This window comes from Phaethon aethereus, assembly GCF_964289735.1.
Source record: "Phaethon aethereus genome assembly, chromosome: 9".
Lineage (NCBI taxonomy): Eukaryota > Metazoa > Chordata > Aves > Phaethontiformes > Phaethontidae > Phaethon > Phaethon aethereus.
In genome coordinates this window covers 2,592,697-2,616,829 of record NC_138585.1, presented here as the reverse complement: position 1 = coordinate 2,616,829, position 24,133 = coordinate 2,592,697, and the positions used below count along the sequence as shown (strand labels likewise).

General features: G+C 38.3%; 1 protein-coding gene across 1 annotated transcript in view; it reads left to right on the top strand.

The window, feature by feature from the left end:
• Positions 1-24,133, top strand: part of STAG1 (STAG1 cohesin complex component) — a gene marked incomplete at both ends in the record, with an annotated part of 149,631 nt that overhangs the window by 103,378 nt on the left and 22,120 nt on the right. Inside the window, 8 exons of the mRNA XM_082003812.1 lie at positions 160-263; positions 3,170-3,262; positions 3,387-3,476; positions 3,666-3,869; positions 7,278-7,348; positions 12,390-12,477; positions 14,087-14,167; positions 23,081-23,173. Of these exons, the coding sequence (XP_081859938.1) occupies positions 160-263; positions 3,170-3,262; positions 3,387-3,476; positions 3,666-3,869; positions 7,278-7,348; positions 12,390-12,477; positions 14,087-14,167; positions 23,081-23,173 (824 nt within the window). The remainder of the gene's footprint in view (positions 1-159; positions 264-3,169; positions 3,263-3,386; positions 3,477-3,665; positions 3,870-7,277; positions 7,349-12,389; positions 12,478-14,086; positions 14,168-23,080; positions 23,174-24,133) is intronic.

Below are 24,133 nucleotides of genomic sequence, written 5' to 3'. Positions count from 1 at the left end.
CAGGCAAGAAAGCCTTGGTGTTCTAAATGGGACAAAATGACGTTGTCTCTGTTGTTCTCTATTCCCTGTGTTTTACAACTGCATTCACAGGTTTGTCATCTTTTAAGGTATCTTGCACACACATCAGAACTGATATTACTTGTTCTTTTACCTCCATAGCAATGTCTGACCGGCAGGAGAGTGCTCTTATTGAGCTGATGGTGTGTACAATCAGACAAGCTGCTGAAGCACATCCTCCAGTAGGCAGAGGCACTGGCAAGAGAGTAAGTGGTACTGCAGTACATAGCTCGGACCTGTGTGTTACTATAGCAATATAAAATATTTGTCTACAATGCTACATTTTGACACTTTTAAATTAGATTTTCACAATTGGTGTTTCCTGTTTCATCTGAACATTTTTGAAGAAAAACAGAACTTCTGTTTCTGGACATGTTTGGGGTTTTGTTTGATTTTGGGTTTTGCATTGCCAAGTTAAGTAACATAAATTGACAGCATGAAAATATATATACTTTTTTTTTTTAGATGTTCTTTTTATCATACCCCTGACTTACACTTGTAAGGTACCCACATCTACAGCCCTTAATGTTAAATCTAGTTTAGAACTGAAAGTATAGAACTCGGGAGCAGAACAAGATTACCTCTGACTTCCTTCCATAAAAGGAATGTGCTGCTAATGTGGACATAAAATTTGCAGAAAAAGCCAACAGTATCTTCATCATGAGAGTAGTGAAGCACTGGAACAGACACTGAGAGTTTGTGCAGTTTTCATCCTTGGCAGTTTTCAAGACCTGACTGGACAAAGCCCTGAGCACCCTGGTCTGGCCCTTGGGCAGAGAGGGGTAGGACTGGGACCAGCCTGAATGCATCTGTGGTTTTATGTATCCATCCTCTTTGGCCTTTTGCACTGAGTGTCCTAAAAATTTAAGAATTTGACATTCTGGCCATATTGCAATCTAGCTGCCTCTTTCATTTATTTTATAGTGACTATTTGGGCATCAGTGGAAGCCCATTCCTAAGGTTGGGCATGCACTTTTAAGCATTTCCATATAAGTCACAAGGTCAGGGTGATCAACAGGCTTTCAACTGTATTCTCCATAAACACAGCATCCATGATCCAAAAGACTCTCAGCTTCCCAAACATATTTCACTGATTTTTGGTAGTCCCTTTCTTATTTAGGTTAAAATAAAGTAAACCCATGTGAATATTTGGCACTTCTGTTAGGTTCTGTTCTGAATAATCATAAGTTTATTAGAGAAAGACACAGACTTAATGAAGGTGAAATCTGGAGACAGACTTAGCATTCTTTATTGCTAAACTCAATGCAGTTACTTAGCTGCTTCATTTTTATGTGCCAAAAGCAGATTAGCCTCATGTCCAGAAACAGCAGCCCAGGAAAAGCTCCAAGAAACCGTCATTTTAAACATGCTTTATGTACCTTGATTTGTAAAGCATATTCTAATAAATTCCTAATTTATTAAAATATTTCAGGGGTGAGGAGGGAAGCTATGAAAGCACTTACTCAAATTTACACAAGCCTGTATTATCCTGTGTTACCAAAACACGGGATTGTGTATTGTAAGCACAACTTAACTGTGTTTTGTCTCTAGCTGCAGACTGTTCTAGCAGACAGAGCAACCTATAAATTTAACAAAAATTTAATGTTTTTACTTTCTGTTTGGAGCACCAAATAATGTCACTATTATAAAATACTTTCCAGGTGTTTTTTCTATCTCAAGGGATCTACAGTTCAGTTCACTGAAGTTCTTCAAATTGTTTAGTTTTAGATTGTCAATGTCTGTGTTTCTTCAAAGCTAAAGAAAACACTTCAGCAAAATAAATTTCACCTTCTGAAGGATGATCAAAAGAGCCTCAAGACCATCCTAGGGACCCAGATTAATTCACAGCACCACTGAACAGCAATATTTGGTCACCAGAATATGACAGGGTTGTTAGGGGATGGGAGCCTGACGTGGTAGCTGGCTTGTGTTGCCCTCCGACGAGCTAGCAGCTTTTGGTGGCACGGGTGGTGCCGCACTGCGAGGTGGTACGGGAATTGCGGTTGCTGCTATAGGTATCCAGCTGTCTGCCATGTACTATGGAAGTGGTTCCTCACCCTGGTTGCAAACCTGTTCCCCTTCGCTTCCATGGTTGTTTTGCATTCCTGCTGACACAATAGGCAACCTGTCATCCAAACATGTTTTGTCTTCAGCTGTTCCTCCTCACTTACAGAGAGATGTAGGTATGACATGTAGCTTTTGCTTCTTTTCAGTTAGATCATGAGTTGTGGGATGGCAACTGCAGGGATCTCTGACTTGTCAGTAGAGGTTTGTCATGTTCTCATGATCTCGCTAGCATATTCTCTGAGTTGAAATGGGAGCGGAATTCTAATTACGCAGTCACCATCTTGTGAAAGTTTCTTCTCTGACTTTAGCTTGTAACCTTTATTGTGCAGTCTGGCAGCCTTGCTATACATAAATCATTAGCTAACTTGAGTATTTTATTATCATAATTTTTTTTCGAAAGTATTCTCTCCTTTTCTGAAGCCAAGAAGCCAGATCTAAGCTTTTATGAAGCGTGCTGTTTTGATTATCGTCTATTCACTATTTCAAGGTGGTTTTGCTACGACAGCATTAGTAGCTTCAGTATATCTGTCACTGAAATTTGTAAATGAGTTCTGTGACCTTGGTTGTATGTTCTCACTGAGAATTACATTCCAGTTTAGAGATGAGGCCATGAATCTGCTCACACAAATCACTGTTACATTGTGGTTTGGTTTTGGTTTTCTTAATTATACTTCCATTCGCCCTGAGGTCTTACATTAACACTTTGTTTAATATGTGAAAAGCCAGAGCTCAATTTGCCTGGAAGCAATAGCAAAACTTCCACTGACTTGGGTTATATTTGAATTTCAATCCTAAAAAAAAGTTGATTTGTTGAAACAATATCATGCTGGATGACATATTTTCCTTTTCAATCATGGCTTCTTAGGATACATGGTCCTCCCATTTAATCACCCTTTGGTCCAAATGTGTTTGAGTATTTTATTCTCTCTTTTCATTTATTGAAAATACACTTGCATGGATTTTTGTTTGTAATACAAATGTTAGAAAAAGTAATAAATGTTATGCATAAATTGTATTTACTTCAGTTATTTTTGATCACTTGCAGGTCTTGACAGCAAAAGAAAGAAAAACTCAGATAGATGACAGAAATAAACTGACTGAGCATTTCATTATTGCACTTCCTATGTTGCTATCAAAGGTACATTTTTTAACAAAATAAATCTCTCACTGGTGTTTACAACTGTCTTTAAACTTTCATTCTGTAGTACAGGTGTTTAGTTTTACTTCATTATTTTTTTTGTTTTGTTTCAATGATGTTCTAGTATTCCGCTGATGCCGAGAAGGTTGCAAATCTCCTGCAAATCCCTCAGTATTTTGATCTGGAAATCTATAGCACAGGCAGAATGGAAAAGGTAGAGTACATTGGGCAAGAAGTCTGGTTGCTTTCCAGTATCTAATATACTATTCTAGTCACACAGTACTGTGCCTTTATTCGGCATATTAGTAATCTAACCTTGATTTGGTGTGTTCCTTGAATGACTTTTTCTTTGAGTTTCATTGTTCAGGTAAGGTAAAAGCTGAACTTCTTTTCTGATCTACAGCATCTGGATGCCTTACTGAAACAGATTAAGTTTGTTGTGGAAAAGCATGTGGAATCAGATGTTCTCGAAGCCTGCAGCAAAACCTACAGCATACTCTGTAGTGAAGAATATACAATCCAGAACAGAGTTGACATAGCCCACAGCCAACTTATTGATGAATTTGTGGATCGATTCAACCATTCTGTAGAGGATCTGCTGCAGGAGGTTTGTTTTCTGATTTCTTAAAATTAATTTAGCTAGACTACCTGAAACACGCTAAGATAACCTGCAGAAAAACATTCTTGCCAAGTCATGAAATTATCCATATGAAGACGTAGTGCAGCAGGAACTATTTCATAATTATTTGGAGCTCTTCCTCCATGTAGAAAATCCCTTGGACTAACCATTAAGCCTGCAAAGCATTGATGCTGTAAAGCAAAGACCACGGGACAATCCTGCTTCTGAAAATTTAGTCTAGTGTTTAAACAGTCCACATAAGAAATTAAATGGATGAATGGGTGAAAGCTGATGAAAAATGCATAGAAAGGTGCATTTACATTAATGCTTGTGGTGATTCCAGTAGTCCCAAATGGATATGCAGGCAGCAGAATCAAGATTGGATTATGTCTTGAATGGAAGAGAGGATTAGTAAAATATGTATAATGGCATATTGAAAGAGCTCTGGAAAGAATGAAATAAAGATACAAGTTTGAAACATGGAGGTACCTGGGATTTACTTGTAAGAATTCATCCTTCTAAATGCATAAGACAGAATACATTAAATAAGAATAGAAACCTTACTCATTTTTTCTTGCTTTCCATCAATTTAACTTTATGTAGCAGTACTTAACTTGTTGTAATTCTCATGCTTTTTAAACATAACTTAAGGGCTGCATAATTTTTTTTTTTCTTTACTACTTCTAGTCATGCACTGCACTGTGGCAGATACATTGAATTTTTGATATACATTAATAGAAAGTTAAGCTACAGTCTCTATTTTAGAATTGCATATTAAAGAAAATAAACTGACACTGACTCGCCATTTCTATTATACTGTCTTGTCATAAGACATTATGAAAATGTCTCCTTTCAGCTTTTTCTCATAGTTTTATCTTGGAACTTTGAAGCAAATGCCATGTTCCTTCTCTCTGGAGACAGTCGTGTAACAGCCAGTGTAACAAACAGAAATCAGGTCTGTCTGAGGACACGTGGCCTTTTTGGAAGAGCCCCCTTGAAGTTTCCATGCTGTTCAGCTGTATAGACATTATTCATCCATGGATCCATTCAGGGATTCAGAGGTGGCATTCTGTTGCCTGGATAGTTTCACCCAAGGAAAGATCCACTCAGTGTTTTATTAGTATTGCTGAGACACCCACAAATAATTTTTTCAACTGTAATCCCAAACTCAGTTAGCAAATACAGGAACACTTAGATTCCTCCTGCTGTACAGCAGCTGCTCTTTCTGGGATTTACCTATTCTCCTCCACACAGCAGCTTTGAAAGAGTCGAGACAAGAACCATTCCTCTGGTTCTGTGAGCTCCTTTTCTGTCATCCACATACCCTTCTGGAAGCTAGCAGTCCAGTTAGTGTTGAGTTTGGTTTACTATAGCATCACTCCTCTTGTTCTTGGATCCTCTGATCCAAGGAGAACCAGTTCTGTCCTTCCCTTTGCTACTTTGTGGTCCCTAGCTGTATATTTTTAGAAGCCCTTCTTTGGTAGTCCTCTTCCACAGGCAGTGTGGTCTCTGGCCCTCCAAGAACCATGTTCCAATACTACAAGCAGTAAAGATAAAAGGAGATTGGAAATCTACCTCTCTTCCACCCCCAGCCCACATTTCAGATGCCAGCAAAGCATTTAGGTCCAGCTGTTTTAGACTAGGGATACATGAATGTTGAGAGAGTTCAGAAAACACACTTTGGTACACTGTATGGGCCTGCAGTCCTGTCCTCTCCCTTTCTGACACTGCTTGAAAGATCCCTCTGGCCTCACCTTTTTCGCAAGGGGAGTAAGGTGAGAGCAATGAGATGCTGGGATTCATAAATGACGTCCCACCAGTCTTCTCAGGAGAAATGAACTAGGGGAGAAAAACATTTTTCCTGCAGTTTTCTTTTATTACTAACTTCTTGGATCAGGAAGCCAGTAACTGCTTATTCCCACTCCATTTCCCTTCACTTCTCTTTGCAAGCAGTTTCTCTTTATGCAGTACTCCAGTGCGAAAAGCCCTGAAGGATGCACTGAGACTACTGGACAGAGAACAAAGACTAGGCTCATGAAGGAACATGGACCAGTGATAACAAAATACTTCTGCTGTATCCCCTTCCTTTGCCCAGTTGGGAAGGAGTAAAGAAGTGCAAGCAAGGGCTTAAGATCCTTGTGTATATTTGCTTGCATGAGAGAGAGATGAGGACTGAGGATTTTGGAGAAAAACTGTGTCTGATAGTCATGTGAGAAATGAAGAATTAAGAGTTTTAGATCCCTAAGGAAAAGGGAGTGCGGAGGTCAGACATGTGACATAGAGAAAGATGTGGAGACAAAACCAAGACAAAAGTAGGAGAAAGCAAGAATGGCAACAGCGGTCGCAAGGATTTAAAATGTTGGCCTTTGTGATATTCTTTGCTGGGTGATACTTGGTAGAATAATTAATTTTAATAAGTCTATTTCATAATTTTAAAGAGATTTTAAATTTAAAAATGTGCATACTTGTACCCAAGCAAGTATCCCACTGCTTCATGGCTTCCCACTAGGTTGGTAAAAACAGAAACATTGATTGACAATTGCATCTGAAGGCAGGAAAATTGTTAAGCTTTTAGATGGAAAAAAATTATCAAAATGAAATGGAGAATTGTTGTAAGTGGGTTTCCTGTTTCAGAAAGTTGCTGGAAAAATTAGGTTTCGGAAGTACCTTACTTCCACTTATTTCACTAAGAGAATTTGCTATTCAGTTTGCGTAAAGTATTAAGATAATGGTATTTTAAAATGCTAGCAAGAAAAAATTAAATTTAAATGTAAAGTTTTCATTGAATTCTGCAATATTTATTCTTGGACTGTTGTTTCCTCAGATTTGTAAAATCTAAATTAAGAAAAAAAAACACCTTCCATCCAGTTCTGAATGTATGTCAGTCTGTGCACATAATGTGATTGTCATGCATTACGGTGTGTAACACAGCGAACAGCAATGAAGGATATGAAAAGAAAGAAATTTTCCCACTGACCATTTTAAAAAACTTGCTGTTGACATCTGCAGGTTTCTGGCGTGGAGCAAGGCAAGCATTTGGCTTTATTCTTGTAGCACATTCATCAGCTGATGGTTAAAGCTGGTGGTTCAGTCCTTGTAATATAAGGTAGAACTCAGATTTTATTCTTGGGAATGATTTCTACTGCTAGAGGATACTGGTTTGAGTATTAATACAGTGATACTGCTGAATATTGTCAGCTGTTCGTGCTTATTTCCTAGTGCTATGCAATGGTTATTTAAATATTATTATTATGGAATATAGATAAAAGTCATTGGAAAATTTGGAGTCGGTTTTGGTGTCAATATGAACCCTGAAAGAAATCTGCTTCTCTCCGTGCAGTTAATGTATTCTGCTAGATTGCTGAACTCCCTTAATGGATTTCCTTTCATTTTCAGGGAGAAGAAGCTGATGATGATGACATATACAATGTGCTCTCCACATTGAAGAGGTTAACCTCTTTTCACAAGTAGGTGATGTTTGGTTTTTTCCCCTCAAAAGTGTACCATGTTAATTTGATCATTTCAGCGAGTATCAGTTAATGTCTAGTGTTAAGAAATGAGGAAATATATGGCCTGAAATATGAAACAGAGACTGATGAATAATCAGCGGTATTTGTCAGTATCACTGTTTGGATTAATCTGGGACCTTGCTTAGTTAATGCCATTATTTTTACAGATTTGATTTGCCAGTTGCCTACCATCCCTTGCACTAAATGCTTTTACACCTATGAGTGTCTTACTAAAAGTCATAATAAGTTATAATAAGACTAAAAGTCATAAGCCTGACAGACAGTCAATGCACAAGGGATGCTTCTTATCTCTGGCACCAGTGGATGCAGGCCAAATCTGTGCTTTGAGCCTCATCTTAGGAGAGCTCTGAAGGAAGTTGTTTCTCTCAGTTTCTCAATGCCTTTGAGGTATTTCTCCTCAAAATTATAGAAATTAGTAGTAGTAATAATAATAATAATAAATAGTTTATCGTAAGAGTCTGGAAAATGAGTTCTCTTCCTGCAGAAATGCCAGGAATAGTTTCTCATTGAATTGTTAGCAAAGTCTAACTGCGTGGATTGCACAGAAACTCCTTCACTAAGCATGAACTAGCTCAGTGGAGCCAGGCAGCAGCTTTTCAGGGTCCTGCTGCTCTCAGACCTACGGGCACCCTCATAACTTGTAGAGCAACCTGGAAAATTTCACTTGAACTGTGGATTTTGGAGCATAGCACAAAGACCTAATCTTCCCTTCCTATCAACTGTAGCAAGTAATGGCTCCTGGTCAGCATGTAGGAAAGCTTCATATGCAGATGGCTGAGCGCCACAAATCATTTCTTCTTTATCACAAGATGTGAGAGGACCTTGCTTCTGCTGCCTCTTTTATACAAACTGGGTTTAGTGATTTCATTTCTCTCTTCTTTTGGCGAGCTTAGTCTTCACTTATCCTGAATTCTGCATTGGATCATTGTATGAAATGGTTTTGAAATATCTGCTCTTTGTTTCCATTCAACAAGAGTCCCACAGAGATCATTAAATCGCTACTAATTTCCGTAGTGCAGCAGGCTGACACATGTGCAAATTAGGTTTTCGGTCTCCCTGGTAACACACTGGAGCCACTTCTGCCTTTCCTGAGAGGACTTGTGAAAGCTATAGTTCACATCCAAGAAAGAAGCACAAATCTTAAGGCTTTTTTGGGAGTCTCCCATATGCATTTTTTCCTTTAGGGTTCCAAATCTCTAGAGAGTTATTTCAAACTGTAAAGAAAGCTTTGTAGAATGACACACAAATCGGTGCCAGGAACATGTACCTTCACCTTTAAAAAATAGGAAAGAGAAAAGAATCAAAGCTGAAGAGCAGCTGTGTATAATTTCTCAGCTGATTGTTATTTATGATTATAGTTCAGTGGGAATTTCTAATTAATATATGCTTGCATATAAAGAAGTAATGAAATCTTTTCATTACTCTACTGAATGTTATGTCTGATGTGATTTCTTTGTGAAAGGAAACAGCCATACCCTCTGAGACAGAATTTTTGCTGAATCTTTAGCTTTGAGATTAGAATCTTCAATTCAGAACTTGCATTGAGCATTCTCATCTCAAAGAACAGTGGCTGTTGTCTGAAACTGTCATTGCCTCTCATCACCTGGCAGCCAAAAGAAATCAAATCAATGGAAGAAGTTGAAATTGCAGGCTGACAACTGATATCTTTCAGACTTTCTAAAAGTGCACTGATAAAGTAGTTGCTGAGGCTTTGAAAAGAAACGAGTCCCTCTCTTTTTCCAGTGAGCGAAACTCCATTGTCCCTTATCTGTGCCTGTGTTTCCTTGGTAGTTTTCCTTTCTTAGGAAAAAGAAGCCCAGCAAGGTGGAAAAAAACATGGCAGGGGATTATCGAGCCTTCCAGACCAAAAAGCTTCTATACTGAGACTTCCCAAGCCTGGGCTGATCGTCTTTCTGAGAAGGTCATGGCAATAAAAGGCTCACAGCACACTTTTAAATTCATGTCTTTTCATCAAACAAGGGTATCCGTATTCCAATACAAATTAAATCCATCATTACAGTGTTTCCTTCCAAGTTTTCAGAATATAATAATAAATTTTCTTGAGGTCTTCTGAATAGAGCACCTGGAATCACACCAGGGTCTCACTGATACTTACAGCATTTTTGTCTGTCCTTAAGTACATGGAGACAATCTTTCTGTACTGACTCTGGCCCAATTCAACTGAGTTTTCACACATAACACATCAGCACTGTAGCAGTTTGTGCTGCAAAATACCAGAATTTCTTATTTAATTACTTCAGTTAATTCAGTGCAAGACACATGAATCTTGGGCATCACTGCTATTACTCTGGATGTACCCTTTGACGCTGTCTTGTTTATAGAACATCGTTTCATATTTAGAAATCGGGATTGTTGGTATCACTGTCCAGTAGTCTTCAAATATGATACGGAATTTGATTCCTTCCTGCCTCCACACTGACTTCATAAGCCTTCATAGATACATGTCATGTTTTTAGCTGTATAAACATGATCAGTCAGGACACTTCCCAGATAGATAAATTCATGGTTAGACCAGCAGATCGCTTCCTGTTATAGAAACCCTTTGCTTAACCTTTTTTCCTGTAGTTGACCAGTACATCCTTCAGACTGAGTTACTCAGAAGTTCATTATATCCAGAAGAAGTAGAAACGATGATAAACGAAACCTCCATAAAGAAATTAGACTGTATGTAGCAGAGCTGTTCAGAGCCCAAGGTACAGCTTCTGTCACTTTGTGCTGCTTTAAAAGGAGAAGCAGTTTTGTGGGTGGGGAGATCACCTCTTCAAAAAGCAAGTTTTCTAAGCTGCTTCTTGCCATGCTGTCAGAAATGCTGTGAAACTGGTACCCTTACTTCATCTGACTACTTTCTGGCAGAAACGTGCCCCAGCAGACAGTGCTATATAGGGATAAAAAAGAAGCCTTCGATGAAATGTTGGTCTGTGTTTTCTGTAATCCATGAAAACTCTCTGACATGGAAGGGACTAAGGGAAAATTCTGTGTTGTGTGAATTTTCATTCTAGGAGCATCTATGTCAATCTGAACCTCTGTGGAGAATTGTATTGTGTCCAAGGTACCTTTATAACTATCGTTTTGATTGCTTCGTAGTTCAAAAGAGACAAAGGTGTACCAGAATATGCCTAAATTTAATGTGGAGGCTCTTCTTTAAGGACATTTATATTGAGAAGCTCTATGCAACTTGTGTATAGTTAGACTCTTTCAGCTCTGGAAGCTGAAACGCTCTTCCCAAGATCAGCTGTAAGGCCAGAGCAAAGAGCTGAGGTGCCTCCAACTGTCAGGGCAATGGGGCATTTCCCCTGTGACAGCTGCCTGACATGGAGGGCTCTAAAATGAAAAGGCAAAAATGAGACAGTCTTTCCTTTCGTATTCTCTGTAGGATAATCTATGTTGATATCTGCCTCTGCACACCAAGGAGATTTTACTGCTTTAATTACAGGGCTGTAATTAAGGAGGTACAACTCTGCCTTGCTAGCAACCCTGTGATTTGCTGAAGCAGCATCTATGTGCTTAATATCACTAGTCAGAGGCAGTGCTCTGACAGCCTATAATTTATCTATGAAACATTTTATTTTCATAGTTCAAAGACCATCCAGAATCTAAGGCGGGGGGAGTATTTTTACAATTCCGTTTCTTTTTTTAATTTTTCCTATTGTTCTATTCATGGATTTGAATTAGAATTCAAGATGCACCTTGGCTTAATGGCACTTCACTTGTTTTCAGCAGAAGGGCATTAATTGTTATGCTTTCTGTGAAATGTTTATCAGTGAGGCTTTCCAGGGCTAACATGCTCCAGGCTGGGAGGCATTTCGTACTAGGGGTTTCAGCAGGATCTAGGCATTCCCAGTCTTGAGTTCAACCTCTGTCCATTGTGGAACTAGAGAATTATTCGTTCTGGTTGAGCAAGGTAGTTAATTATTTCAACAAATTCAGGCAGCTCCAAAGCAGGGCAGACACAAAGGGGTAGAAAAAGTGAGCATATTTTGGTGATCAAGGTGCTGGGATGAAAGGGAGCCAGATGCAAGAGACTGCTTTATCTAATTTAGACTTCCCAGTTCAGTCTGAGTATCCCTTCTTCCAGGTGAGTATTTTAATCACTAAGTTTCTGATTATACTGAGGTAGCTTGCTCTTTTGTAAGCATGTTAAACTCTTTCAAGTTATCTCAGTTTAATTCCACTGCAGAAAAATGTCTTAAACCTAAATTTTGTTGTGAGAGAAAATTTTTGTCTTTCAGGCAACCTGATGTTTTGTAATTTCTTCTGTATTTCTTAGTTCTGTATTAAAAAAAAAAAATCTGTTGAGGTCTGTAAGGTTCTAGAATATACGTTGCTAATCTCATTTGTATTCTCCTCATTGGCAAATCAGATTGGTACAACTGAAATGTGAAACAATGAATGGGGGGTGGCAACCATCATCTCTGTCTCATGTACATGTTTATCATGCTGTCTTATTTTAGATATTTCAGGATAATTAATATCTTGTTATAATGTATATTACTTTTCTCCAAATGATACAGCAGAAAAACATGTAACTTTATTTTGCTTAAAGACTTTTAAAATGTGGTATATATTGCTAGAGTTTGGCCATAATTTCTGCTGCAGTGCCAGAAAGTGCCTTCTGGAGTTCTGTCAATATTTAGAACCAAAGAGGAGAGATGATTTAGAGGCAACACTGAGAAGGAGCTTGTAGCTACACTTAAGTAACCTTCAAAAATGGATGGTATGCAGAGAGTTTATCCCCTCCCTACAAAAATCCCATGTAGGAAAACATTTTTTTTCTCAATTAGCAGAAAGCCTAACTTCTGCTTAGTGTGAACTAATTGTGCAGATGCTTTGTCAGCAGGCTGTATTGTCTCAGCTTTGCAAAACTATCAAAGCTCACTGAGCTGCCAGACTATATTCTCGCTGCGATGTGGAGTTTTGAGGAACACAACTAATCTCTTTTTATTATCTCTCATTCTAGTGCGCATGATCTCACAAAATGGGACCTGTTCAGTAACTGCTACAGATTACTAAGAACTGGAATTGAACACGGAGCTATGCCAGAACAGGTACAGTTAGCAACACTGCACTGCATCATTTGGGGATTCAAAGTTTTAAAGGGTCTAGTCATAGAGAAATTAAAAAGTTTAATGCAACTTCAGTTATTTAGGAAAAACATGGAGTTTTGAATGAAATTTGTATTTTAGTGAGGCACTGTCCAGGAGGTGAAAATCTTTGATTCTGTGATTTTTGAGCTACTCACCTCACCTTTCTCATCTTGTATAGTAAGGAATAACTAACATTCCTAGCTCTGAAAAGCGATGCATAAATCATGGTGTTTACACTGAAACCCAACACCTGTAAACCTTGGCTGCAATTAGAATTATCACAAAAGGTTCTTGTGCAGTGAAGGTAAAATGGAAGTTTATGCAAACCAGGAAACAAGAAGAACATTTAGCAGGGATGCTGTCCAGTCTTTCCAGTGGAGTTCTTTTAGTGGACACATCTTGGACTTTGTTTCCTCCTAGTTCAGTTTTAGTTTCTCATGGATGAGCACAGGCACCATTTCAGATTCTCCCAGGATTCAAGTTTAAACTGCAGACCACCTACTCTAGCACATTTTAAGTTATAATTTGATTTCAATTAGAAGCCAGCTGTTAATTCTAACTTAACTTCATTTAAAACCCAAAAAATTCTCATTAAATTCTGTGAAAGCATTTTCTGAAAAGAACCATATGGAGGATGCATTGCCACACGCCATGTGAAGGTCATTGCTTTAAGCTGTGGGACCTTCTGCTCTCTCTGCAGAAGAGATTTAATTGCTACTTAATGCTGGAATTGTGCTACCTGGAGGGAAGGGGCCAGCAAATAAAAACTGTCCATGCAACTACTAGCCATCTTCATTTTCTGGGTTTGACAGTGATATGGCTCCCCAAACACTTCTGTAAGATCTTAGGAAAAAAGTTCCGAAATCTGAACTCTCCTCAGTATTTCTTCCCCCAGTCCACTAGAAGTTTGCTGAAAAGGAAAGGTTTGGTCTCTAGTGATATCTTCCAAAAAGTATTTTCTGAAGTGATTAGAGCTGTTACAAACTTGATTTATTCTGCACAGAACCACAAACTGTTGAAGCATCTTCAAGCCAAAGAAGATTTTGAAATTTTTATCACTTAATATAGATTTTAAATTTTAAAAAGCCACCATGGATGCTTTTAGGGGCATCATAAATATGAGCCATCTCCTCCATGAGAAAATTTGTATTTTCTCCCATTTTTTAGAAATTGGGCTACATGTTCATTTGACAATGGAACAAACTTCCAAACTGTTTTACTAGTGAAGTCATTTTTAGTGGTATTTAATCAGATGCTTTTGAGCTGAGATATGTAGATGTTGGGTTGTACTTCTGTCATGCTGTGACATCACCTTTTGCTGTCCTCTAATTCACAGTTTTCTGTTCTGTTTCCCAGAATTTACACAGTATTTTTTCCACTGGTAGTAGACTGGTTTCTTATTGCACCAAACTGACTAAGGAAAAACTTAATATCCTTGAAAACAAAAAGTACTACCTAAGAGCTGCTCCTATTTCTTCTCCCCAAAATGCATTATAAATTTTAGATAAACTTTACTGATATGCTTGGTATTTCCAGTGTGCTGGGATTCTTTGTGTTTCCTCTGTTACAGATAGTTGTTCAGGCACTGCAGTGTTCCCATTACTCTATTCTCTGGCAGCTGGTGAAAATCACTGAAGGCTCCCCTTCCAAAGTAAGTAGGCATTTGATCGTACAGATTTTACTGAAGAAACAAAACTTGCCTAAAAAGGCATTAGACCTGATTCTCTGTAACTCCACCCACTGTAACCATCATTTTATGTTGTTGTGAAACAGATATAAAATGTCGGTGTTTCAATTTATTTGATACTACAGAATCTATTTAACATCGTGCATATGTCTAAAGGAGCTATACAAACAGCAGAAGCTTGTCTTCATCAGGATTTTACACTAGCTGATTTTTATGTTTTTATTGCTGAAGATACTTGATGCACTTTATTGTCAGCACAGCAGTTTGTATGAATGGATAAGTAATGTTAACAATGCTTACCTAATAGTTGTAAGCAATACTGTAGATCTGTACAACACAGATAGCTTAATACTTATGTGTATTTACCTTGCTTACCTTTTACTTGCATCTTTTATGTTGCTAAATATAAATGTAAGGCTACTAGCAGTGACGATTACTAATAAAAAGTAAGTGCACGCAAGCATAATGCAGTAAGGACAATGTTACATGTAACTCGATTGTTATACTTAGTTTTTCCAGGACCTTTCCTTAGCTCTTTTCTCAATCAGAGGTCAATATCCTGTCTTTTTAGGGCTTTTGGAAAAGTAACACATCAAATTAAAATGGTATGAAAACTGAAGTAGTAAGTGTACTTCCCCATCAGCATAAAAAATAAAAAGATGCTAGTCGTAGTACTAACGTACTACTAAAATAAGCATTTTATGCACATAAAAACGATAAAAATACATTGTAAGTTCTTTGAGTTGTTTCAAATACTGACATATTGACATTTAAAAATAGCTACTAGGAAGAAAGAAAGAATAGTTGGTATTCTTTATTCTGGCTTTTGTTCCCATTTTCCTCTGTCAGCTTCTTTAGCTTCTTTGTCTTTAGCATGCTGGTAGTATATAATACTACATTTTGGCTACTTATAACTTGAGAAAACAGAATAAATCCCATTTGTTTTAAACAAACTCAGATTCTCATGACAGTAAAGCATCTGAAGTCCTCCTTGCTAGCAGCATTGTTATCCTTAGGGAGAAATTTCACTTTGACAGAAGAAACTAAGCAACTAAAAGTAAATCCAGGAGGCCATACATTGCTTCAGCACCTAGGCCCATAAAACCAACACACCGAATCTCATTCTAATGCTTCCCTAGTGAGGAAAACTGGACTGCTGGTTCCCTGTGTAGTAAGTGAGTTGGGCGTGAGGAGTCACTTAGAGCAGGTGCACTTAGAGCACCTGGTCAACTATCCAAGCCTGGAGACTGTCTTCAACACCTTTAATAAATTTTTCCCCATGTGCTTTTGACTGTTGGGTCTTGTTAGGTGTCTTGCCCAATCCCGAAGATGCCCAACAGCTCTGTCCTCCTTCTTGCTGGGCCCTTTGAGCAGCAATGCCCAGTCTTGCCTTGCCTAGGGTGAAATGCCGAGACACAGAGCGTTCGATACGATTCTTATCTCCCTTCACTGCATTACGCCATTTTTTTGAACTTAATACAGTAAATTGCTGCAGTATAACATAGATGGTGCAGAGTGATAGCTGCTAGCATTGCTGGAAAAAAGTTTTATGTTTTGCTGTGTCTAAATTACGGCAAAAGAATCATATTTACCATAAAGTACAGCTAACGACTAGTGTATGAAGCATCTGTCTGCACAGGACCTGGTCAGAAGCTTTACGTTTTGGTGTTGTTTGCAGTATTACCATGATGGTCCAGTTAAACTGCAAGATAACAAGACCTTTATTTATTTCGGTGACTGGGTTTTTCTTGTGGACAAGCTTAGTGCAATTGTATGGCATTGCTGGCTTTTCAAAATAGGATACATTTGTATGAGACACTGTTTTATGAGATGAATGCAGAATAGCCTTGAACTTTCATGTTTTTCTAACAGTATTCTGATTCATATTAGTCATAATGTGGTTCATAGGAATGGAAAGAGCTATGAAAGCTCCATTGAGAATCAGTAGTACAAGTAGTACAAGTCAATTAAAATCATAATTACTCTAACCTAGAGAGCTGTTATTAACTTATAGTTTAGGGATTCACCCCACGCCCTACAAAACTAGCGAGTGCTCTGCATGCTTAGTTCAAGAGGATCACTGCATTAATGCCCTTCAGCTCTTCATACCTGGCCAGCAACCTCAGCTATGCTCACAACAGAAACGGGATAAGTAGAAATCCACAGACCTGAAGTGGTTGCAGCATTTTGTTCTGTGTGGTTGTTTTCTATCAAACTTTCCATTGTAATTTGTTCACTGTGAAAATAAATCTAATCTGCACTATTTCTATCGTTTAATCCATTAGGAGATCATTTTGCCCATGGTTGTTTTATAAACCATGATTTAGGGTTATAAATTAACAGACATTAAAGGGCATCACTTCTAAAGTATGTATGGGAAGACAAAGGCATTAACATGAGCATCTCAAAATGAAAAGTAGTGTATTTCATGAACATTTTTTAAGTATTGAGGCTTTTACAGGAACATTTCTGACACAGTATTTTAGTATGTAGGTCCATCCAGCTTTCTAGTGTTACTTTGCTGTAGCTGTAATGATCTAAGGACACGGGGAGGTGATGGTTTGTAGGCTGAAGTGGTATCTTTAGTAGACTGGTGGATATAGCTGTAAAAATTAGAGAGGCTTTTGGACACACAAGCCTTTCAGGTTTTAAATAAAAGCAGAAGATTACAAATCAAAGTACGAGCTGAAAACAATTGCTTGATTTCTTTTTAGATAACAGATCTGGTAAACTGTCTCTGAAAGAAAAGGAAAAGGTCATTGGTACCTATAGGGGAGTGGGAGGAGGGGAAGGCGAGGTGGTAAGACAGTTACTAGGAGGGAAGTAGGAGCTGGATAGTAGGGAAGAGAAGGAAGATGAGATCCAAACGACTAATGGGGAGAAGGGAATGTATAATATGTTATAAAACTAATCTGGAGTCCTTGTTTTTATGTAACCCTTAGATTTATGAATTTTTGTTCCCAGGCTTGTGTTTAGAAGATGATTTTTTAGATTCCTCTTGAGCATCCAGGCTGAGAGATCAGTGGTGGAGGGGTTGATTTGTAAGAAATGTTCATCTTCTGCCAGCTGGGTCATTTGTGTGAGTTCATGCTGGTACATAGTAGCTGCTCTGTTTCACCTAGTTAGTTACCATGTAGGCATTCAATGTATAGGATAAAGTGTATTAACATTTTGGAATTGTGTGATTCAAGGGTGTTAAATGTTTCCGTGGGAGGAAGTATTTAGTTTGGTAGTAGTGGACATCTATTGGCAAGTTTTACATTTCTTAATCAGGTATGCTCTGCATCCATTAGGTGTACATTTTATTGCAGGGAGCTTGCAGGTAGGATGGGTGTTTCCGGTAAGATTTCTTTCTGAGTGAGTTCTTTGAGTAGAGCTCAAACTTGCTTAATAATTCCGTGTATTGGTTCTAGAGTCATACATGGCAACCGGGGATATACAGTGGGGAGCAGAATCTTTTTGGAATGAAGTTAATCTTCATCTGGTGTACAGATGGCTCTTCCAAAAATGCAGCCTCTCTCCTAAGAGGATCGCTCTTGTTTGGAAACCATCCTGGGCATTATGCCCAAGCCCAGGGCACATTTATTGCTTTCTGAGACATAATTTATGTTAAAGCTGTTGGGTATGTTTTGGATTGTGGCTGACTACATGAGGCTGGATGTGTTGGTCTATAGGCTTTGTATGTGTGGAAGGGAAAAAGTGTTTGACTCTTGTGGTTTAAATCAAATTAGGATCATGTCAGCTCATTGATTTATTAACAACACATAATTAACCTGCAGTCGGTGCAACACATCTCCAGGGTAAGTATCAGCTATACAGCAGGTAAACCAGAACACTAGACACTTTTATAATGCTTATGAATGCCTGCAAATTTCAAACCACCCTTCTGTAACTGTTCATAAGTCACTCTCATCCCCTCCTCAAGACACACACGCAGTTTAGAGTTACACGTGCACACTCCCACTCTCACAGGAAACGTGATGTACAAGCCCATAGCCCTTCTTTTGGGAGCATGAGATCCCCTGTTTATATTAGGCTGCTGTTGGACATGTGGGTGCTCCAGCTTCATGCATAGCTACACCCACAAAACACTGCACAGTCACATACACGCGCTTGAGGTGTGGGTTCCTGCATGTAGGTCCCTTCCAACCCAAAGATTCGATGATTCTCTGTTGCGCCCCATACTGGCAGTCCTTCAGATGGATGCGGGCTACTTATGGCTTCCAGCAGGGAGGATGTGCCACCAGGCCTAAGCAGTGGTTGCAATGTTGGGGTGTCTGACTTGGTTTAACTGCTGCTCTGTTCCACTCCAAGGTTCTTCTCCATGATCGCAACTTTTCATGCTGCTTTTACACTTCTTTTCAAGGTGACGACTCCTTTTCTCGAAAGTTACTTGGTAATCTCCAGGTTACTGTTTAATCTGGTCACTTTAAGCAAATTCATTGTTAACTTTCCTCTTAGCATTATCAGTTTTTAGGCAAAAACCCCCTCCGAACAGGTAGTTTTGGGTGTTCTGTTCACAGACACTGTTGCACTCATGTTTTCATCATATCAGCTGTTTTTTATCCAAGCTGTTACCAAGAGGGTGCTCTGCAGATTCCCTCACGCTATGTAATATCACTTGTAGATTACAATTTTGATCATAGACCTTAAGGAAGTGATATCAGCATAAAAAAATGTTTCAAAGACATTTTAATATAAGGATTATAACTACTGATTATTTGAATTAGTGAGAAAGTGCAAATTATCTACCCTATAATAAAGATTCTACTAGTTAACTTAAAATAACTCTGCCCCAACTCTGTACTGTATTTAAAACTCTCTCAAGGTGGCCTGTGGGGGGGAAAAAAAAAAAAAGGGCATACTGTGGGGTCATTGTCTAAGATCTGAAAGGAAAAATTGATTACTAAAAGGAAGGTTGCAATAGGTAAGGATGACATGTGTAAGCCTTGAAATATCCATAGTCTAATGCTCTAATCTTTGGTTGTGGTGGTGTACATGTTCAGAGGAGGCTGAAGCCATGACTGTGTGGGCTGTTTGTGGTAAACAACACAGTATTGGTGGGGAAGTGGTTTATCCTGTGTAGTTTGTGGGAGCAGTCTCTTGTAGCCCAGGGAAAAACTATTCTTCACGTGAAAAGGGGTTTGAGGATGGTTTCAGAGGAAGGTGGTAATTGGTCAGCAAGAGTTCTCTTGTCTGTAGATTTCGGTGAGCAAGTACAGTCTTGAGGTAGGAGATTGGGGATTAGATTATACAGTTGTTTCCATCTAGATTTCTTCATGTCTTCAACAAACCACGTGCCTGGGACCATTGTACTATGCACTGTACATGCATGTAATGAATAGGAAATCTTTGCAGAAGAATAGAGTCCATTAAAAAAAGTAAATGCATGAATAGAGCAAACATTCAGAAGCAAGACAAAGGCGATACAGTTCTGAAAGAGCAGCAGCCAGACGAGCCAAATGCATAGTTATTGCAAAGTGATTAGTAGGCAGAGGAATTAGTAGAGGGGATTTAAAGGGGGATTTAAAGAACAACATAGTGACTCGGTGACTTTTCGTATTTATATGGGCACAATGAAAGAAAGCATAAAATGCTGAAGGGAAGAAGAGAGTCACAAGGTGCAAAAGGTTGGATCATGTTCCACAGTCGAGTTGAAAGCTAATGGCTTTTCAACATTGTAAAGTTTATTGTAGAATTGGAGTTGGAAGGAGAAGGAAGTTAATACTGCAAATAAGTAATCTGGAGGATAGGCAGTGGGATGATAGGAAGAAAAGCATTGGGTTTGGTAGATGAACATTAGCAAAAGCACAGCATTTCTACATGGCTTCAATGGAAAAAACAAGCTTCAATTTAATGCTAGAAAATAACTGAAGAATTTTAGACAGCAGCCTTGTGAACACAGTTGTTTGGTTACAGGTAGTGGCAAAGCCAGTACAAGTCCTTTCTTTTAGCAGCTCATTCTTCTTCCTGCCATGGACTAGTTAAATTTGAAGATGTAACGCTGTACGGTTCAAGAAAGAGTTATTTTTATCCTGTGTCACTTAAGTGATCCAGGTCACGGTGTGACCCCAGCATTTTACCCTTAGCAACCAAGAGGACAGTAACATTTTTTTATACTGTTTTTTCTGCTGAAGCCAGAATATCAGGTAATCACACCTCAAGAGCCTTGGCTGTGTGCCTGACAATGGTAAAAGACTTGAAAATCTAATTAATTTTTTTTTTCTTCCCCTTTTCTCTTTTTTAAAAAATTACCACTTTCTAGTAGTCTGGGGATTTCTCCAAATTTAGAATAGTCCCAGATGGCTCTGTTGCACTGTTCAGTCGGGCTTTCTTTTGCCGTGTCTAACTTTTCAAAATGAATCTTTGTCATGCTATCAAGAGAGGATAATAAATAATGTGTACCTACATGTTACTCATTCTTTGACAGAAAGAAATATGGGAGACATGCTCATTCACTTTTTAACCTTTATATAGGATTTTTCATAGGTTTTAGTTTCTATGTTGAATTCATTAACATCTAAATGGAAGATAATTGTGATAGAAAGTAGGAAGTCATTAAAGTGATTGTAATCCCAGTGTTTAAAGGTGTAAATCAGATGACTATGTAACAGTGAACTGATAAGCCTGGCATCAGTCGTAAGTGAAATCTTGTACTGGCTGATTGAAAACACAGTCAATATAAGGCTGAAAGGCAGAACGAACATGGCCAAGAGATAAGACCGGAAGGAACAAATAAATTTGTTCTTGAGAAGATGGCATTTTTGACTGATAAGGGAACTAGTTGAAATACCAGTTTCTGTAAGACATTAGTATCACATTGCATTTCAGGTGAATATGTGAATTTAATGTAATTCATGTTCAATAGCTCAAAGTTGATTAATACATTAGAAAGAAATTGTAAGTGGGAAATCATCACACAGTGGGATAGCTTCTGAGGCATTCCAGGAGAGATGCGTTCTCTGCTAAAAACTGATAATTTTTATCAATCATAGGGGAGGGTAAAGTGAAGATGTTTAAAGTGTGGATGATACAGATTAACAAAAATACAATTAAAAGAACAAAAAGGCATTTTAATGCTGCCAAATGCAAGGCTTATATCTGGGAACAAGAAGGCTGATCAGTGGAAAGTTGGGACTTAAAAAATAGCAGATCTGTCTTACAGATCGTGTAATGGCAGTGTAATGTGGTGGCACAAAGGGATCCTTGGCTATGTTATCAGAAAAAAATTTAGTAGGAATCGGAAGGTGAGGTGGCTCATAGACCTTCAGTGTCCATGTCAGAACATCACAGTCACTCTATTGAAAATGATAAGACGTTCAGAGATTGAGGAACACTTGGGGTGCTTTGGCATGCTTGCAGACCTGCCTTCTGTTGTGAACCAGTACAGGAAGAACATATGGACTGCAAAAAGGCTTTTCCGTAAACAAAGAGTAACAAGATCTTATGATAGGAAGCAATAAGAAAAGCTAAAACTAGAAATGAGACACGTGGTCTGAACAGCCAGCATAATCAAAAATTGGCATTTTTAGCAAGGAAAATGGTGCATATATGCTATGTAGATTCTTTCGATTCAGGTTGGATGTTGTTCTGTAGGGCATGCTATCTTCCATCTGAAAGCTCATAGAGGTATCATGGAGGAAGGTCTGCAGGAGCGGTAGGCCAGCAGTCTCGGTGTCAACTAATGGCTCTTATGATCCCTTCTTTACATGAAACCAGTGATGGTGAAAACTGGGAAGGGAAAGGTTCCGGGTGCCTGTGAGAATTGCTATTGGCTGGGGGGCCCTGGCAGAGCTGCTGGTGGCATGGGAGGAGATCTGAGTGCGAGGAGACACCTGGAACTGCAGGCAGGGCAGAAGCGTTTGTATCACCGGAGCAATGCAGAGTAGTGGAATCTATGAATCGATGCTGACAAAGCTAGTGCGTTTGACAAAATGTGAAGCTAACACAAAGTCCTAGTGATTTCTGGTTTCTTCTCTGTGTTTGGTTTATTACTAACATAACCAGAGTAACTGTGTAAGTCTGTGCCAAGAAGCCATGTACATCTTCAGTACGTTTCTTGGTTATGATAGAGATGGTCCTTGCTTTTCACATAGGAAAGTTCCTTTTCTGTAATTGTTTTGCTGTTTCCATGTGACCATTTGCTGTGTTCTTATGATTATGCTCCAGTAGCTTATGTTGTTTTGATTTGTTTTTACTCGTTTGTCTTGTTATCCGTAAAAAATAAGTATCTATCAGGGTACAGCATTGATTCCCCCAGGTCAAAGTACACAGATTTCCTATTGAACCTGCCACTTCTAGTACCCACATTTAAAATACACGTCAGTTGTCTCTTCATTTATCTTTTCCACTTGCAAATCCTTCTTGTCTCCAGATCGACAAACTTCCCTCCTTCTTCCCTAAGTTGTCAGATTCCTGTGATTTGCCTTCACGTTTCCCGTGTCTGCAGGCACTTAGGATAATGGTTTTGTTGAACTTGAGACATTCATTGATATCTTACTTTTTTGTTCATGTTGACTTACCTGAGTACAGATTTCTTTATAAACCACCAGGTAGGCTGACCTCGATGTATTAAACTTTTTGTTCTGAAATGTTTATAATTTACATTCAATATAAAACACAGACAATTTTAACTCATTATGTATTGTTTTATTCTTGTTATTTATTACAAGGAAACCTTGGGTCATTCCTCTGAAAATTAATGATCTGTTTTACTCTATGCTGTATGAATAGCATATGTTTTCATGGCCTCTCCATTTTCGTTTGGCTAGTTTATAGGATTGAATGTATGAAATTATCACCACCTTTTTATTATGCTTTTTCCTAGCAACCTTTTATTAATATTTATGCATTACCCCTTTTTAATATTTATTCTAGGAGGACTTGTTGGTATTGAGGAAAACTGTGAAATCCTTTCTGGCTGTCTGCCAGCAGTGTCTATCAAATGTCAACACTCCAGTCAAAGAACAGGTAAAGGAAATGTCCTGTCACATGCTTTTACAAAAGTGTGAATATTAAACTGTAGTAAAACTCAAACATGGCACTATACCAAACTTAAGTAAAATCACCTGTGCATTCTGTCTAAAGAAAACTGAACAAATACTCCATAAGAAGAGCTGTATTAAAAGCACCTTCAAAGCACAGCTAATGTCAAATTCATTTTTGATATAACAATATCAAATGCTTAAGCTCATGTTCAGCTGTCATAACTTCAGGTATCTAACTCAAACACCTAAAATAAAGGCCTATTCTTTTAGACATTTACTGCATTAATAGATGGAAATAGGCACTTTCAGAGGGTGATTGAGACCTCAAATGGGCTGAATCTTTCCCTGTATTCTAGATTTTCTTGCATGCTATTATTGACTCATAGGGAGTCTAGAGTGACTGCTTTCTGTCCAAAGCCAAATGCCAAGAAGCTAGATCAGAAAAATCTAAGCCTCAGTGATACTTCATTATTTTGTTATCCTAATAATTCAGTTAAATGTAGTGGTAAATACTAATTATTGTATCTCTGTTTCCTTTTGTGGCTAATGGGAGAAAATTGAGGCTTCTAGCAGTACAGGTCATTAATCAATATACAGGTATATTTTCTAGCAGAAAAAGGAGTTAATGAATTTTACAAAAATACTCTGAATAATGCTAAGAAGGTAGTGTCCTGACACCATCCAACATCGTCACTTGACAAGTATTTGTGTCCTTGAGAAATCAAAGTAAAACATCCATTTACATGGTGCCTTCATTATATAAATATCAAGATCTGGAGATTTTTTAGATTCTCATCAACTTAATCATTATAGTTTAGGTTGCTGTGCTTCCCTGTTTGTAGCCTGACTGAAAACTTAAGTGCATGCATCTCTCTGTGCACACATATGTCAGCAGTATATATGTGAAATATGATTACACAGTACAGTATCAGATTTTTTTTAT